This window comes from Anser anser (genome assembly GCF_964211835.1).
Source record: "Anser anser genome assembly, chromosome: 2".
In the NCBI taxonomy this organism is placed as follows: Eukaryota; Metazoa; Chordata; class Aves; order Anseriformes; family Anatidae; genus Anser; species Anser anser.
The window spans coordinates 118,314,549-118,333,675 of record NC_139721.1 but is presented as its reverse complement, the minus strand read 5'-3'; the positions used below and the strand labels follow the sequence as shown (position 1 = coordinate 118,333,675).

General features: G+C 52.2%; 1 protein-coding gene across 1 annotated transcript; it reads right to left on the bottom strand.

Moving 5' to 3' along the window:
* Nucleotides 1-2,177: 2,177 nt before the first annotated feature.
* Nucleotides 2,178-17,758, bottom strand: GASK1A (golgi associated kinase 1A). The gene is made up of 5 exons (XM_083825902.1): nt 17,067-17,758; nt 9,468-10,349; nt 4,767-4,889; nt 4,457-4,560; nt 2,178-4,102 (listed from the first exon to the last, which is right to left on the bottom strand). The coding sequence occupies exons 1-5, from the start codon at nt 17,190-17,192 to the stop codon at nt 3,892-3,894; spliced, it is 1,446 nt and encodes a 481-aa protein (XP_083682028.1). The 5' UTR covers nt 17,193-17,758; the 3' UTR covers nt 2,178-3,891.
* Between the last annotated feature and the right edge of the window lie 1,369 nt (nt 17,759-19,127).

Genomic DNA, 19,127 nt, shown 5'->3' with positions numbered 1-19,127 from the left:
CCACCTGCTGGAGAAAAAACTTGGAGACTGGGATTTATGGCAACATTTAAATTGGACTTTCTTAGGCATCCTTACGCCCAAAGCCCCTCTTTGGAGCTTGAAGAGCTGAGCACATGTCTGTGGGGTCTGGCTGGGAGCCATCACGGGGAAGGGACTGGCTCACGGTTTCCTTTGCCCTGTTGGCCTCATCTGACAGCTAATTATCATTCCAGAGGTAATTGCTGGGAAAGCCATATGGGATCCATGAACCTCCAGTGCTGAGTGATTTTTTTTAGAAGAAGGCCAGCGAAATCCTATATATTATTGTTGTTGTTATTGTGTTATTATCACTGCTGTAACAGCCTCCAAAACCTCCAAATTGGGTTGCGGAAGCTGTTATTGCTGCACAGGCACAAAGCCGAGGTTATCTTCCCTAAAGCCTAAGAGGTTTTTAATTGGGAGGAAATAATACATTCACAAGCTGTAATGAGAAAGTTAAAAAAAAACGACGACAGCCCTAACGTGAGGGAGGAGAGCTTTTCCCCAGGGTGCAGGAGGGAGGTGAAGCCTCAGCACCGAGCACCCTGGGGAGGCAGAATTTGGGGCAAAGCCCACTGCAGATCCCAGCAGGCCAAATATCTGGCTGCAGGCAGACCCAGGGCTTGGTGGCAGAGCCTTTCCCTGCCGGAGCAGAGCACCCACTTTCGGAAAAGCCCCCCTCCAGGGAGGGCGTCTTGTGCAGGGCGTTTAGATGTGAAAACGGATTGTGACTGCTGCACCCATGAGCTCAGCTGGGGCAGGCTGGGTTGCGAGTCGGCACAGTGTTTTATGGGGACATTTCACCTGAGCACCAGCTCTGGTGAGAGCCCAGCACTGCCTCATTGTTTCAGCCTCTTTTTATTTCCATGAGCTGTAAATCTGCCGTGCGCCGCTGACGCCCTCGGGTTGCGCTTGCAGGCACACGTTGCTTATCTAATAAGCTGCTTCCTAGGCTCCAGCGATGCTGCTACTTATATCATAAATTCCATGATCTCCCCTCCACCGATCATTAATCTGCTTCATTTCCCGACAATTTTATACTCTTTTGATAAACTGTTTGTCTAACCATTTGAAGGAAACAATGTCAAAAGCAGTACCTTAGGCGTTCTCCCCACTAATGAAGAAAATCCATCACGAGGGGAGTTTATCTATTTCTTTGCTGGGTGTAAATAAAACGTCAGGCTAATTTACTTCCATTAATCTTAAAGGCCATTGCTACAATGATATTCCTACGTCGGAGAGGATTTTTTTTCCTTTTCCGCATAAATATTTAAGCAAGTACCTAAAGCATAAATAAATTGCTTTCTAAAAGGTAGATTATTTTTATATCCAGTGATTTAACAATAAATTTGCACAGGACTGGGCTTCCAGGGCTTGTGGCTCCCTTCCAGCTGTGTTTGCCTTTGCATGAGCAGGGCCTTCACGATCCTCAGTGGGTGCTTTGCAAGATCTGCATGGGGCAAAGGTGAAAGGTGTTGGTGTCTTACGGCTACAATGGGCAGGTCGAGTGGCCCTCAAATGCTGCAAACAAGCCTTTTGGAGATGTTTTATTTCTTCCATGGGCTTTCCCACCGTGTTTTTGCAGGAGACTTTTGGCACAAGGGATGCTTTATGCCCGTGCTGCTGGATCCCCAGTGTCAGGGGTCACAGGAGGGCTCACCCGCACAGAGATGGTTTCAGCAGTGCTTTCCCCGTGGTCCTGCCTCCTTGCTGCTGCTCTCCTCCACCCCATCATGGTGCCAGCAAGCACAGGGGCATGCCCCGATGGCTGCTCCCCTTCCACGGCTCCCCTGGCTGAAGACAGGCAGGCGCCTCGTTAGGACCAGGGGTTGCTCTAATCACCCCCATGAGAGCCTCCTGCAATTTAGCCTCTACAAGCCCAGGGAAGGTGCCTTGTCCTGGTATAACAGCATAAATATGATAGGAAACACACCATATTCATAGCTGGAGCAAACCAAGCCCAACACTGTTAAAGGCTGATGGGGCTGGAGCAGTCCCCAGGGGTTTCTCTGAACCACTGCGGCCACATCTCAGGGACTGTGCGTTCTGCTTTCTACACGGATAAATACACTTGGGGAAAAATATTAATTAGATGAAACTAACGGTCAGTCTTAGCGAGATCATGCCTTTTGCTTCTCTCTTTTATCCATACGTGACTCCTTGTTAATTCAAGAGTGATTTTTATTCACGTGCATAAGGGTTTACAGATGTTCCCACATGTGTTCAGCCAGCAAACTCATGTTACAGGCAAGGAACTGCAAAAAAATGCTAGAAAGATCCCCACTGCCTAGTGCAGTGTTAAAGTCAAGCAGATGCAACTGGAGGCAAGGCAAAGGCTGATGCTCCATCCCAGCAAAGTCAACAGCTTTGGCCACCGCGCAGTGCACCACTTCCCTCTCTTCTTGCTGAGAACTTGGCTTGCATGGGACGACAAACTCTTTTAATGAAGTTTCTCATTTTACTGAGAAAACCTACAGCCAGCGCAACACATCCAACCTAATGCTGCTGCTACCATGTCGCTTTTCATGGTATATTTTCTGGATTTGGTTATGTTACTTTATTATTCTCTTTTATTCATATAAGGCAGTGGCTGGGCATGGCTGAGTTATTTTGGACCCAGGATGAGTTGTTTCGTTCTCCAAGTTCACAGGCTAAGGTCACCTCTTGATAACGAATCCCCATGAGCTGGGCTTCGGTGGGGCTTCTTGGTGGAGGTGGAGATGGGGTGAAGGGTTTCCTTTATCACCTCAAGGGCAGGAGTGCAGCAAGATGCTGCTGGTGCTCTGGATGCTGAAGCACACACGACGTCGTGTGCCGATGCTTTCTGAGAGCACTCACACTTGCTGATTAATGTCACTCCAGCCTCACTTCATCTTCTCTTAAGCAAGAGGGAAAGGTAATTGCTTGCACTTATCAGCGTGGCTGTGGAAGTATCCCCTCGCGGACTCTAAAACTGACAGACGGCTGAGATGGATGGCTCAGGGACGGCGCGAGTGCCCGCTTCCCTGCCTCTCTGCCCACAGGGGTGGCCGTTTGCTCCAACACAAGGGCGACGGGGCAGCAGCACAGTGCAGGCACCCATGCTGGTGTCCTCCTGCTCATTTTGCTCTCTGCCCTGACTCCTGAGGACCAATTTAGCCAGGATGCTGCTGTGTGCTGTCACAGCGGCTCTCACTGCCTGGCTGCTGGGGTTGTCAGCACACGCAGAATGCATTTTGCACCCAGTTGCCTTCTGCTGAAGTAATCCTGCATGTTTGTTAAAGGATTTTTTTCTGCTAACCTTAGAGAAAGCTTCATGCAGACATCAGGCACGCGTTACCTCCTCCATGGGGGAAGACAGAGCTCAGCTCTGGTGACCTGTACTTGTTTTGGGAGGTCTCTGATTTTCCCCACACCACTCCAGACTCTCTGCTTTTATTATTTTGGGAAGGATAAAGGCATCGTCAAAAAAGCCCAATGAAAACCATGGAAAGATTGTCAGTGACTTCCCTCAGCCTTGAGCAGTGCCTCTCACTGCTTGGCTAACCCTTCCCAGGCTCTCCGTCAGTTTAAATGGTCAAACCTGCGGTTTTCAAAGATGCTGGGGAGGAGAGGGGAGTGAAGGCACCCAAAATCTCATGGACTTGCACCTCCTTTGAAAATTCCATGCTGTGATCATTGCACGATAAATCTTGCTTAGTGCCTTTCTCAAACATTTGTGGGATGTCTCTGGAGAAGGTCTCCTCCTCATCTTTCCTACAATCCCTTCTCCTTTTCCAGGACATCCCACCAATGGGGGGGTTAAATCAGAAAAACACCTTTTGGAGAAGCGAGAACCCACACGCAGCTCCACATCACAAAAACCGAGGACATGAGGCCCAACCACCACGGGGTTCAGCGCGGCGTGTCCCTCACCGCCGTCAGGTTGCGCTCCTGGAGGTACCGCAGCAGGACCTGCCCCCGCCTCTCGAGGGTCCGCAGCAGAGGTCTCAGCCCCGCGGCGCCGCCCTGGCTGTCCCAGAACTCCCGGTCCACGTACAGCGACTCCAGCAGCCGGCGGCCCAAGCAGCCCGACCTCAGCACGGCCACGGCCGTCTCCGGGAAGCTGAAAGAGAGACGTGGGATGGAGACTGCCATTGGCCACCCTGACCCGCTTCACCAGGACATGTGAAAACGGATGGCTTTTCCCTCTGTCTGGCTTCATCTCACTGCAACTCCACTTGGCCATTGAGCCACCCTTGATTTACACCAGAGCAGAGTGAAGACCCAGTCCTGGTGCTGGGGCATGTGTGATGGGTTTTGGAGCCCACCTACCTGCCCAGTCCGGTGTGGGAGGTGGCCCTGCTTCACAGGGGTGCTTGGTTAGTTAAAGGGACTCCCAGCAGGTTTGCAGATATCATCAAAGACTCTGCAGGAGGGGGAGACGTCCCAGCAGGAGTGTGTGCGTTGCCCACCTTACCTGTCTATGCCCTGCAGGAGCCTGAAGTTGAGCTTTGCCTCTGGCTGCTGCGGCCGGCCTGCGTTGTCGATGAACACCAGGAGGGACGGGGCGCTGCTCCGGACCTGCCAGTGGTGATGGGAAGGAGCAGCTCACCTACCGTGGGCAGTCACCAGCCTGGTGTTTTAGGCTGGGCGTTTGACGTATTGAGTAACCCTGAGAGCCTCTGGGGGCCAGCAGCAGCCAGCACTTCCCAGGCACCTTCGTTTTTGGCCAGAGCAGCCCCTGGGACGTGGGACAGGGGAAAGGGCCGCAAGGGCTGGGGACGTACCAGGATGTGCACCAGGACCAGCTCGGCTGGATTCCGGCACTTCTCGTGGAGCATCTCCTCCACGCAGGGCTCGGAGGGGTCGGGCTCGAACCCACAGCAGTATCGGTCCAGGCGGTCATGAACCTGTGGGAGACATTTGGGGTCCTCAGCTGGGGCAGACAGCTGGCATGGGGCAGGTCCTGGGGATTCTCACATGGAGCTTTCCTTGCTCAGAGGAAAATAAAATGCTTTTAAGGATCCTTAGTGGGCACTGAGTGGAAAAGCTGCTTACACCAGTGCATAAGAGAGGGGCAGGGAAGCACACAGAAACTGAGCTGACTTGCAAAACCCCTTGGGCTTGGAGAAGAGCCTGATAAAGGTGACAGTGACAAGCTTTTCTGCTGGGGTTCAGACACCACGCTCCATATCTGCACAGACCAAATGGGCCATGCTTGCAGCTGAAACAAAGGCAAGAAGGACACAGTGAGGAAGGCAAAATAACCCCCAGAACACCCTAGAAAACCTAGGTTGCAAAACTTCAAAAAGAGATTTTCTTTCTCAGGTTGAGCCTTGGTTCACTGGGTGACATTTTATTTGGGCACCTTTCTTATACACCCTGTTTCATCCATCCCTGAGTCCTACACAGCTCTCAGTAAAAAGCAGATGAATGGAAGAGAGTTGGTAAGGGAAAAAGCAATCTGTGCTTTACACGGTGCCTGCGTGACATTTGAGTTAGTCCACGGTAACTTCTTTTAACTAATCTGTGCTTAATTACTTGCAGGCTCTGCTAAACCCCTGTGCTGTCGAGGCTGCTGAGCATCCCCCTCCCCACCCCAAATCCCTGCAGCAGCCCTGCACTGCTTGGCAGCTCCCAGCACATCACCCTGCCTCGGAGGGAAGAGGGGAGCTGATTTTAAAACAAATAAATCTCTGCCAGGCCCAGCTTCAATAGCCCTGCCTTGGTGTGAATATAAAACATATATATTTCAGCTTCTGCAGATGGATCAGCCATTCGTGCCAGGGAAGCAAGGAAAGCTCGCTGGTGGGCAGCCCGGCTGCAGCATGAAGGCTGTTGGGGTTGTTGGTGTCAGAGCTCAGGATGCCCGTGGTCACTGTGGCCAGGAGAACTTTTGGCCCAGGGTCCCAGTGAGCCAGCCCAGCTGGTTTCTGCAAGAGCCACCAGGGTGTGGAAATCCAGAGCCCAAGACGCCGAGCAGGGGAAGGAGACGCCGTGGTGAGGACGATGTGGTTATGGTGGTGGAGATGAGTCAAGGCTTCCCGAGCACCACTCCGACGTCTGCCAACACTGCCGGCAGCGGGAGGCAGGGGGAGTGAGGCTGAAGGGCGCCTGGAGAGAGGCCAGGAGGAAGGAGATGGGGACAGCCTGCACAGAGCAGGGCTCTGCCCTGCCCTCCGTTCCCCCACGAACATCTGAAACCAAGGGAGCTGGTGCCAGACCCAAGGGGGTGTAGAGTGGGGGCTGACGCTGGTGTCCCAGATGGGCCCTGGGACATGGAGCAGCTCCTTGTTGACACCCTGAGAGCAGCTCTGATGCATGGACCAGCTCTCCCTCCCCCTGGCTGTCCCCATGTCACTGACATTCACTTCTCATCAGAGCCCGAGTGGCCCTAATGAACGTCGGGCCTTGCTGCCGTAACACAGACAGACGAGCCGCACCTCCTGTCACCTGCTCAGCTCGCAACCTGCCACAAGCACCCTTCGTTTAAGCTCCTCTTCAGGCCCAGCGTTGGCTGGGATGGGGACTGCTTCTCCCAGCACTGACAGCCACTGCTCCCAGCTTCCTGATGGAGAGGAAACCTAGGAAAAATAGGGGTCACTGTCCTCTGGAAGAAGTTGGGCCTGCAAGGACCGCTACATCCTGAAGGACTGAGCCTGCAAAGTCATCTGGGGGTCAAACAGTTGATGAAATACCAGATGTTTCTCTTTTTTTTGTCTTTCTGTTGGGTGTAAGGAGGGTGTTGTTGATGGGAAAGCATCTATCAGAGAGAGTCTGTGATTGTTGAAGCTCTCAAGTAGGATGCCAAAGAGCCTGACTAACTCTTGCATCACGGAAAAGAGAAGGGGGCTGGGGAGAGCCATGTGTAAGGCTCCTGGGCTTGCGTAGCAGCCCCAAAGACGCCTGTGGCCATCACAACAGAGCCTGGATGAAGCCCTTGGCTTCTGCATTCCCCAGCTGTCAGCAAAAAAAGCTCTGAAACACAGAGAGAAAGCAAAAAGGAAGGTGGCCATGTCCTTAAAAGCTTGGTCATAGTGTGGGGGATGGGGTGGGGGGCAGGCTTACCCTCACAGCCTTCATTCTGGGGGAGCTGAGCCAATTTCCAGACCAAGCAGGTCCCAGCGAGGATAGGACAACCTCAGAGGGAGACAGGGATGCTGCTGCAGGGGTGCAGCATGAGTGTGCTGGTGGTCTGGGCTCTGTTTAAGGCACAGGATGAAGCCAGTAGCTGCTCCCTTTCAAGAGGGCTCTGCGTTTTACCCATGGTAAAGGAGAGGTCTCTCTCTCTCCTGACACCTCAGGCCTATGGGGCTCAGGTGGACATAGGTTGTAGGGGACAGCCAGCAGCCTGAAACTCTCCTACTTGCAAACACTGTGTGTGTGTGTGCTGTAAGGAGTGAATAATGCAGAAGAAGCCAAATTTTAAAACATTTTAGAAGAAGATGATGAAGATCTCAATGCCTGGATCAGGGCTGCACGGGAGGGCTCAAAGTTCATGGCTTCCCACTCTCCTCAGTACATGCTGCTGGATGCTAGAGACATTATTTCATTACTACAGTATCCTGCTGGCTTCATGCCTCTTTATGTGACTTTTCCACATGGGAGGATCCCACTGAGTTATTGAGAAAAAGCCAGCGGATTGCCCCTTGATTTATTACTCCACTGTTTTGGCCCTCTGCAGGAAAGTCTCCTTAAAACTGGATGCATTTTTCTCCTGGAGACTCAGCTTTTCCATTGCATTCAATGGTATTTTGGCCTGGGGGAGGGAAAGGGACTGGTTAATCTTCTCATTTGTTTGGCTGTTTCATCTAAAATATTTCCAAGCCCAATCATGACTGCGTCTCCTTTGCCAGCCATAGTCTGAGGTTATAAAGATTGATGGCCAGGCCATGCCAAAAAGAACAGAAAGAGTAATGAAAACACACATTTTAATAGTATTTTTTTCTTCCTCCTTTTTCTTTTTTAAGTATATGTATTTATATATATAATTGTCATTTCAGGTAGTTTCCCCTTGTCTAATAATGAAAGTTGCAGCCCTGAGGTACATAAACAGGCTTTTGTTTTGTTTTGTTTTGTTTTGTTTTCCAGAGAAACCCCTTTATCCTCGTCAAGGTTACTCCCTAATAAATGATAACTGCCTGTGACGCTGTGGTACTCCCTTGCAGCAGCAGGTTATGGTTTTCCAGACAGAAGATCAGACTGTTAACCCTGAGGAGGAGGAGGAGGAAAGCACTACCACACAGAGGGTAGGGATGATGACTCCCCATGCCAGCAGCACGTCTCCGGAGTGAATGCATCAAAGCCATAGGGCTGGTACAGGAGATGCTGCCTTCACCTAGGAATGCCCTGCCCTGAGCAGCTGCAGCATCCACGTGACGCAGAGCAAGGGAATCCAGGCCGGGATGAAGCTGGACCACGTGAGAGCAAACATCCATCTCCCCTACAAAGCCAGCAATTATGAAACCCAAGCCTCCAGAAAATTAACATTTTATGAGCAGCGTGAAAGATATATATATATATATATATGTATATATTTGTTTGCTTAAAGACAGCCAACTTTGGGGGAAAAAATTGGACTCATGCCTTCTAGTGTTGTGCTGTGATGGGGAGATGAAGGAAAGTTGCCTGATGGCAGGGACTTTTATTTTTTTATTTTTCTTTTGTCAGAGGGACCTTGCCTGGGCTTGAAAGTTGAGGAATTCTTGAAATGTTGAGGGCTGAGCAGAAAAATTGAACCCTTTGCATTCACTCTTCTCTTCAGCATCTACAGCAAGAGAAGCTCCATACTCCTCCCACCCCAACCTGCAGCTGAGCTTCACCAGCCTGGAGGCTGGATCGTGGTCCTGAGGCACTTGGCAGTGCCATGGATCACCCACCAGCCTGGAACTTCTTCAACCAGAAAACAGCCACCACTTTTTGAATGGTACAGATGGGGCTTCAGCTCCTCAGGTTTCTCTGATTTTCACCAATGATCCAGCTAAAATGCAAATATTTATGGAGGAAAAAAAAAAAAAAAAGTGCTGCTTTCCACTACATTTTTCCCTCTGGTTTGAATTTTGCTTGAGAAATCCCACCATATGGAGCTGAGCTCAGATTTGGGTGCATGCTCCCTGGTTCTCCTTGCTCCTTGACAGGCCATGTTCAGCCCGGGGCTGTGTGCAGCCATGAAGGCAGGGCAGACCCTGGTGTAGGTTTCAGGGATGTTTTTCTTACTTTTAATCCCACTGGTTGCTTATGCTCACCACAAGCACCACGCAAGATGAGGTAGTGTGGAAGGTGGAGGCAACATCATCGAGATGTGCCATAAGGTGCAAAAGTTACCCCAGCAGCAAAAAGCAGTAATTTTTGACTCACGTTTTGTCATTCTCTCCCAGAACAACACAGCCTACACAACTCGCAGAAGAGAAAGAGACGACAGAGGTGTGCACAGGAGGATGTAGCGTCCCACCTGGCACAACAGACAGCCTCCCTCTCCTCAGCCCTACCTGCAGGAGGAAGTCAAAGAGCGCCAGGCGGCCCCACTCGCCATGCTGGATGCTCTTGCAGGGCACGTCCCCCACCACCGGGGCCCTGCCATGAGTCCGCAGCATCTCCTGGTACTGCAGCCACCCCAGGGCGCAGGAGTTCTGGTCATTGTTGGTGTCCTCCAGGTGCTGGACGTCGGGTGCCCACCAGATGACGGGCCGCGTAGCACCGTTGGTGTAGCTGTAGGGCAGGATGGGGCTGGAGAAGCGGCGGGCCACGGCGGGCAGGCTCCTGTTCAGCCCCAAGACCCTGTCCAGGTGGAAAGCCACCACCTCGTAGAGGTCCCCAGGGCGCTTGATGAGCCCGCATCGCCCATCCCCACAGTCCCCCTGGGGGCCAGTGGGCTGGGGGTCCCCCTCGGCGTGCAGGCGGATGCGCAGAACCTGCCCATGGGCTGGCACACGGGTTTTGGAGACCACCTGGCCATAGGCCATCAGCTTCATCTTCTGGATGTCGTCATCGGAGAGCCACGGCGGAGCCGTTCCACCAAGACGCAGCCTGTCCCCATGTTGGGGGTCTCCCCGCCGACATGGCCGCTCCACACAAGGCGACGGGGACGGCATGCCCAGCTCCCGCAGCTGCCGGCTGTCCCCCTGATGCCTCCTTGTCCCCCGGGCGGGCGGCTTGTCCCCACACAGGGTGGTGGCTGTGTCCTGCCGGGGCCGGGGGGCTGGGGACAGTGACATGGGCGCTGGTGCCATGCGAAGGGACCGGGCCCGGCCGTGGTCCCCGGTTGGTGGTGGGGGCAGGTGGGTGAGCGCCAGCAGGGCCAGGGCCAGCAGGACCCCCAGGGCCACCAGGGGAGGGTGCTTCAGCCCCGTCCTTCGCCACGGTCGCTGAGCCTGTGGGTCAGAAAGGAGAGCGTCACAGGGGATCCAAGCCCATGGGGAACATCAAGAAAAGGGGCTTGGCTGGGGGACACAAGTGGTCATAGCACGATTTGGGTCAGAAATTAGCCGATGGTACCCCAGGAGTTGGTCAGGGCAAGAGCTGACCCACCGCAGATGCTGTAATGTCTGCAGTGCTGGTGTACAGGACCACCTTATGGCTGAGGAGTTCTTCAAATATTTTGCTTTGAAAACTCAAGGAATGAAAAAAAAAAAAAAAAAAGAGCATCAGCAATGGTATTCCCCCAGACTCTTCCAGGTGGCCCTTCCCAGCCACCCTGAGCTCTGTTGCCTCAGTCACTCTGAGCTCCTGATGCCCAAGGCCTCCCAGTGGGCCTTTGTGTGTGTCAGGGCAGTCACACCACTCAAAATCAGAGTATGCAAGACCAGAAATAGAAAACATTCCTTTTATAGTGATTTTTTTTTTTAATAAGGCTGAATGTCCACGCTGCCTTTTCTTCTGCCGCAGCCTGCAGTTTGCTGTGCTATTCCCTGAGCTCTGCTGCATCCACTCACCCAACTGCATCTGTATTTGACCGGGGAGCTGTGAAGCTGAATAAATCCTAAAGGAAATCAGGGAACAGAAGGGGGGATACAAGATGAGCTGTGATTTTGAAAGACTACATTTCCACAGCATCCTTAGCGTACTCCACACAGGCCAACACAGAGCAAATAGATGGGTGTGAGCATTTTCCAGTTCCTAAGAGGTTTTTCTCCTGAACACCTCACTCCAGTGGTTCCTGTCGCAGTTGCACACTCAGCCCAAAATCCAGACCTCTGTGCCCTCATGGGAAGGAAGCGCAGTGTGTGCCAAGACCTGGTCCCACCAGCTCTGCCCATTGCTGCACTCAGCGTGGATAAGAGCTTACAAGACCTCATCAGAAGCTGTTGCAGCCTACATTTAGAAAAGGTACAAGCTTATGTATCTGAAACCCAAAATGTTCTAATTACCAGCACCAAGAAACTGCTTTTAGATGGGTGCCACCAAGTTTTAGTGCTGTTTGCGGGGAGGGACTTACAAAAACAATATGGGTTGTAAATGCAGCCATGAGCAGACACAGTGCAAGTCCCCGCACTGCTAAGCCAATGTGACTGCTTTGCCCTCAAGGCCTCCCCGGCATCACAGCACTGGTGCTGGTGAAAGACCACCTCACTGGTTGTGACCTGTGTGATGGCCAACATATTTTATAATCTCTTTATAAGCCTTCCAGCCCAGCACCGCTCTCGTGCTTTACAGAGACATTTCCAAGCAATTGGGCGATGAGGCTCAGGACAACGAGCAGGGAACAGGGCCTTGTTCCTCTTCGCTTCGCAATTATTTATTTTGGAAGCACAAGTATATCCACAGCGGACATAGCGGGATGGTATATTGCCAAGGAAGGGATAAGGAATTGTTTGTAAGAGGAAAAGCTTGAAAAAGCAAGAGCTCAAAAGCTCTGGGGGTGAGAGCCAGCAGCCAGACTGACTTCCAGAAGGCAGCTCATGAGAATCACAGAATGGTTTGGGTTGGAAGGGACCTTAAAGATCGCCTTGATCCAACCCCCTGCCATGGGCAGGGACACCTCCCACCAGACCAGGCTGCCCAAAGCCCCATCCAGCCTGGCCTTGAACACCTCCAGGGATGGGGCATCCACAGCTTCTCTGGGCAGCCTGTGCCAGAAGAAATGTTTCATCTGCACCTCATCAGCTGATCGAGCACTACCCAAAAACCTATGAGGGCCCAAGTGGGTTTTCCTTCCAGGTCTCCCTCTCAAGGACTGAGCAGATTTAAAACAGCTTCCAAGAGCTCGTGATGGTGCATTTGGAGTGATTTAGCTTTTTAGCTCTCTTTTAATTGTTTCTCTCCCAGAAATACAGCATAGTGCAGCAAAATGGAGCTGCTGGGAGGAATGCTTCACTCACACTCAGCTTATGCCAGCCACCTCCTGTGCAGCTCCAGGTCTGTGTTAGACCCGCATGGCAAAAATAGAGGGGTTTCCCAGAAATCTCACACCCATCTGAGTGTTTTTCAGAGCCCTGCCTAAAACAACCCAAACAATAACACCTCTGCAGCTTTTTGGGTTCCTAAAATCAGACCTTGAGCACCGCCGCCAACATTCATGAACACACTTGGAAACTCTTCCCCTTATTGTAATGGTGCAGAAAGCACTTGTCCAGGCACAGCAGCCGAGACTGGCTTTAATTAGGAAAACTCACACCCCTGGGGAGCATGCAAGAGCCATGCGGGGAGCATGGCAAATACAGTGGGAAATCCCCTTTTTAATCCACAGCTGGAGAGCAACACTGGCCACAGGGAGCCAAACGGATGGGAACAATTACAATTTTATTTATTTTTTTTTTTTACGTCAAGGTGGTTTGCAGGGCGAGTGGTTGAAGCATCCTTAGTGCCTGGAACCACTTTGTCCCCTCTGTGGGCAGGCTTGGTTTGTTTACAGCTGAGCCTGAATCCTGCTCCATGAGCCTGGACCAGGGCCACCGCAGCCCTTTCCCTGCTCGGCTCGGGGAGCCTGGATTTCACTGCCACATCGACAATAATAAGGGAAAAAAAGTGCAAGTACAGCCTCTATGTTATTTCTGGCAGTCAATATTACAAGCTTAATAGTAATCTAGATGATATAACATTGCAGAAATGGTGCTGTATTTATAAACCCAGGGTAAATCCTTTTCCAAAGAGACTTTCTCCGAGTCTATGCTGTAAAAAATGCTGCACTTTAAGCTATGGCTTCAATTCAGCCTGAAATGAAAACCATACATACCGCTCTGCTTTGCCAGCTTGACAAACTGACAGTACAGCACGTCTTCTCCAGAAATTAGGTACATTTCCCAGCAGGCAAGCTGAAGCAAAACCCATAAAAACGCTTCAGAGAGGTATGGCTTGCGCCAGGATGCCAAGGAGTAAACAATACGTATGCTCACTCGTCAGATGGACATACAGCACAGCCCGGGCTCCCAGGGGCATGGCCTGGCCACCTGGGGACAACATTTTCTAAGTGTGGGTCAGAGGATTTTATCCTCGACACTTTGTTCCCGGGGCGCTTGAACCTTGGCGGAATTTGAAGCGGAGAAGCCTGTTTTCAATTGCTTTGCAAAGTGCATCAAATTGGCTTTGTCGAGCGTGGAAGAAAAGAAAAACAAACCCAAAACTTCATTATCCAGGAATGTGAGGAACAGCCCTAAAACTCAAAAAGATGCCATGGAAATACGTGGCCTTTAAAAGTGGGATCCATCCCTGTTCTCCTCTGGAGCCTGCCAAATAAACACAGAACTGTGTGGACAGCAGGCAACGCAGCCCACTGTGACCGATTTTAAAAAAAATTGCTTGAAAAGCCACCAGAAGACCTTCTCCTGCTGCCTGCCACCCCCAGGAGTGTCTCCAAAGCCTTGCATGGCTGCCCAGGAGAGCGGGGCTGTGCATCAACTAGAGTCACCGTGCAGCATCACCTCCAGGAGGGGAACAGCCCCATCCTCTTGTTTTTGGCTGGGAAATGCGTGGTTTTAACAACGGGGAGGCTCACAGCAGCCAGGAGACCAAATCTCTTCTCCCCCAGAGCCTGAGCAGAAGGAAGCCCTTCACCAGTCACCCATGGTTCGAGCGTTTAAGTGCCTTCCTATATCATCCTGCCTGGGGAAGATATATCGCTCGCCAAACAGAGCTTTACCTAAGACAGCTATTAAATCTCAGCTGCCAGACTCGAGGGGGGCCTGGCTGCCTTCAGACCCCACCAGACACACAAAAGGGGGTCACAGCAATCCTGGGGCGGGAGGGAAGCCAGACCTGCTGCCCCGTGGTGCTGGGTCTGTCCCGCAGGGCCAGCGGTACCCTCCGAGCTGGCACTCAGCTCTTCCCACGAGCGTGTCCAAACCAAACCAGAAAACGACAAAGTTAAATTGCCCGGGGTGGGACCTTAAAACTTGTGGTGCTGTGCTACATTTTGGACAGCCTGATGGAGGCGGTCTGCAGCCGGACTGTGAGACAAGTGCTGGGCAGCACCCCAGCGTGGAAGAATAAAATGGTGTTGACGACACCGTTCCCTCCGAGCACTGACTTTAAAAATTTGTTTGAAATCCCCGTGGTGTTTCCCTTGCTCCCGTCTCCCTGCCCTCCTGTCACACCCCAGCCAAGCCGCACGCATCATTTTTCCCATCCGCGTGGGGAAGCAGCAGGAGGGCCCCTTCCCCAGCAGGACAGACGTGGCTTTCCTTTGTGCAACATCTGCGCCCCGCGCGCCCGCTCCCTGCCAACAGTGCTGCCTTTGTGCCTCGGGGACTGCGCGGAGGATGCTCTGGAGGAGGGCAGCAGCCTGCAGACCACATGCCGGGGTCCTTCGCTGCTAACCCCTCACGCGCACGGCCTCTGCACGCCTGGTTTCCTTCTGCTGGAAAACAACATGATTTTTTTTTTTTTCCCCACCTTCTTCAGGAATCAGAAGTCCTGCTCCTCAGCGGCTCGCTTCCAGCCGCAGCAAGGGACGCAGCTGCTTTTCTGCTCACACTAGTAATTTCTACAGGATGCCCAAAGCCAGGACAGTGACAGCAGCCAGGAACCCAGGGGTTCCTCTCAAGTCCCCTTCCTCACAATGTCCCCCACCCTAAAAGCTTCTCCCTGTGTATTCCTGAGCTGCTGACCAGCTTTGGCCTTGCATCTCCAGCGGGGTTGTGCTGCTTCAGCTCCTTTCTGCATTGCAACAGCAAAGAGCAAAGGTGCTGGGAAGTGACATATTTTTTTGCAGCGTGTTCTGGGCTACACAGGGATGAATGCATTTAAATAAAATCAAGTTTTATTCCCTTCTTGCTCTTGATGAGCTTACCGATCCTGTTGATGGGTGCCTGAAGAACCACTAAAACTCTCTTACACATTTTTGGCATCTGATCCAGTCTTACTCCTTTTATTGGGGGTTACATTTTTCCTGTAGTTGGATGGGGGGAAACATACTTTTTGGGATAAAACATGCTTTTTTCCAGTCTTCTTGAGCTGGTGGACCAGCCCCGGAGCAGAGGCACACGTGCTCAGTGCCCTGCGGAGGCTTTGCAAGACTGGCTCCAGATTCCCTTGGACGCATTTTGGTGGAGGATGGACAAGTCGGCTGGCTCAGTCTCCCCTCTCTTGCTCTAAGGGCTTTTTTTCCTTCCTGAAGAGCAAAGGAACGCATTCGTGGGATTCCACAGCTGCGGCCGGGAGGGGAGGGACAGCAGGGCCATTCATCCCCGGGCTTTATTGAAAACAGAATTGTTCATACGTGCCCATCCTCAGCTTCAGAAAGGTAACCATTTCCCTAGATTTAAACCATTCCTTTAGTTTCTATACAGGAAAAAATAAATAAATATAAAAATAAAAAGGGAAGGGAATCTGCTCCCTGCCTGTCTTTGCCTCCTGCATCCTGCTTTTCCTTCTCCCAGCCGACCCCACCGGGCGAGTGATCGGAGCAAACACCGTAGCAGCCCTGCTCTGGAGGGGCTTTGCCTTCGGGGAAGGCAAGCAGCCACAGGGTTACTGAGCCTTTGAAGCAGAAGGGGTAATTATGGCATTTGGCATCTCTGCGAGAGCATTAATAAAGTGCAGTCAGCCTCTCTTATTTGTACTGCCTCGTACTGGGAGAGCGGCAGAGTCGCTGGAAATTACTCACCGGCAGATTTTGGAGCCAGAAGCAAGGAGGCATTTCCCTCACGCAGCCTCCCCCCAGCTCGGTGCTGGCATTTGATGCGTTTTCAGGGGGGCTGGGGACACAGGGGAGCAGCCCAGTGCCAGCAGCTGCCCCAAGCCCTGGCCTTGCCGTGCTTTGAAACCCAACGACCCCCCCAAAAAACAATTTTAGATGCTGGTAGGAAACTGTGCAAGGACATTTCCACGTCCCCATCCTCAGACCTGCCCTCGCAAAGGAAAAATGGAAACCCAGGTGAAAAATGACCATTCTGCTCCAGCAGGGAGACCACACCAGGCACCTGGCACGCGCTGCAGGCGCTTTGAAAGGCTTCATAGTACAGGCTCGTGGGGGAAAGCAGTGCTGCAGGAGAAAGCCTGGCACGGGGAGAGCTGCCTTGCTTTTTTCTTCAGGGGGCAGGAATTATTTCCAGTCCCCAAATGGGTGACCCCCTGTCTTGCCCATTTTTCCTGCTGCTGAAGTTCATTAATCAGGAAGCTCAGAGTAGCCCGTGCATCTGCTCTGCCGCGAGTCCTGCTGCTCACCAGCACCTCCGGCCCCACAGCACGCACCAGCCCCCTGAGCCACCCCAGCCACGCTCCCAGGACTTAAGGGTGTTTCAGCGACACGGGTGGGTGACACCAGAGCACTGTTCTTGGCAGCAGCACCTCCTGTCTCGCCCAGCACGTGCATCTGCAGCCTCCACCCGACACGCGTTTTGCAGGGGCAGCGGAGCAGAGGTGGGTAAGGCACCGCTCGCTTCCTAGGCTTTTTCCTTTCACTGCCGTGAGATTAATTATCACAAAAAAAACCACAATTCCTTGATTGTTAACCATTAGCTTTGCCCATCCCTAGCGTTACGAAGGACAGATCCATGCCAGAGCCTTGCCTGCGTGCTCCAGCCCCACGAGGGATCCCTCTGGACTTGTCCCAAGGAGGATGGAGGCAGCTGGGGGATGGCCTCGCAACGTGTCCCATGGGCCCAGCATCCCTTCCCACCACCAGCTCGAGGAGGAAACCCCCAAAATCATACCATGGCTCCCAGCGCCAGCCGATGTCCTGCTCCTCGCGTGCAGGAGAGGCAGCACGCGGTCACCTCCCGGGCTGGGCACCAGCTCCCGGCAGCGCTTCCATAGAAAACCAGAACGTTAAAAACCATAAAATGGAAATAAATTTTTTTAAAAATATAGAGAAAAATAAAATAAAATAAATGAAAGGTTTTTAAAAAAATCCAATCCACACGGCTCCTCTCCCCGAGGAGCTGTCACCCCCGTGTCCCTCGGGGCTCGGGGCAGCCTCCGCGCGGGCTCCCCGCTCCTGGCGGGCAGACACCCGGCCAACTTCGGCCGCCAGTTTTCCAACTCCGCAGCAGCCCAGACCCACCTCCCTGAGGCTGGGAAGGGGGGAGCAGGCATTTGAAGAGTCTCTTTTTCACAATAAAAGCCCTTCTTGCTGCTTTTTTCTTTTCTTTTTTTTTTTTTTAAATACAGAGGGCAAGTTCGATCTGGGAGGCAGAGGTAAAGGAGGCTGAAATGACACGTGCTCCTCCTGAGCTCCTGGTCTGGGACAAGCAGGGGAGAGGCAGAGCCCCAGGGACCTTGCTGGTCGTGCTCCACCGCGGCTGGGAAAGCAAACCGCAGGTCTGCTGATGGGTGCCCCAGAAAACATCCCTCAGAGGTTTTTAAGTGTTAATCTGTTGCCTTTCGATAGCAGCGTGGAGCAGCTGGGAGATGTCTTAGCCACTTAAAAGGGGTTAATGTGCTAACAGATCTTTTTGGGGTGCTCAATCCCGGGAACTGTAAAGCAAATTAAATTGATCAGCATTGTTCTTTATTGGTATTTGCATTTTAAAAAATCAGAAAAACGCACAATGCAAACTATTGTGAGGGACAGTGAGAACACAGCAGGCTACAAAGACGGTAAGGGGACAAGGCTTAGGGAAAATGGATGAAGTGACGTGTCCAGGGTGGCACGGGAAGGCAGTGGTGGAGCCGGAGAGGTGGCTCCTGTGTCCCCAAGCCCCTCTTCCCTGCACAGCCCTACGGTGACATTGCACAGGACTGTGTGCTAGATGCAAGAAATGGTTGCAACATGATGCTCTGCCCAGCACGGGCTTCTGCCAGTCCCAGCTCCTCCACACACCCTTGGCATGTCGAGTGCATTTATTTTCCCCTTTTTGTGTCTCCCAGCACCTTTTGTTGCTCCTCAAAACCCTCCCTAGGCAAATATACAGATGGAAGGTTATGTCCAAAGGCTGCTCAGCTTCAGGGCACATCCTTCTGTGCCAGCCTCACGTGGGAGGCGTGCCTATCTCCTGTTTCTGAGGCTTTTGTTTTCCTCTCCTTTTCATAATTCTGAAGTGATTCAATTTATATGCAATTTTCTGTCAAAGTGACTCCTGTTGGTGCAACAGCACTGTGTGCCTTGACTGACAGGCAAGGCGCTCCGGCTCCTCTCTCTCTCCGGTTTGCCTCTCCTCACAAATAACCCTTTAAAATGCACGCCTGACATCTGAGGAATTCGCCGTCAGAAAGAGGCACGGATGGCTGCTGCAGGAGGCAGACTTAAGGGATCAGTGGCCAAACTGCCGGGGTAAGACCACAGAGCCTGGAAACAGATGCTCCGACCTCAGCACTTGGAAATTTCGATCTGATTTCCGCTCCCTCCTCCTTCCCCTGGAGAAGTTCTTTAAAGATAGTTACAGAGGGAAATAAATAAATAAACAAACAAACAAATAAATGAAGCAGGACCTGAGAACCAAGTGTACTATAAACCCATTTCTTGAGGATGCTCAGGGGGGCCACCCTGACAGCAGCCCAAAGGTGCCCACCTCACCGGCCCACCTCTCCCCGAGGAGTTTCAAACGGGTGGCAGGGAGGGGACAGGCTTCAAAAGCACTGGCGAGGATCAGGAAGCTGCTCTGCCTCTGAGAAAGTAAAGTCAAAGTGTTTCTTTTCCCCATTTAGAGAAACGTGAGGCTCTAATGGGTTTGAGGGACTGTGAGGACGACTTTCCAGATGCACCAAGGTAATTATAAGCTTGAATGGATTTCTGAGGCCCAAACCCTACCCAGATAAATCACTGCCCATCAACC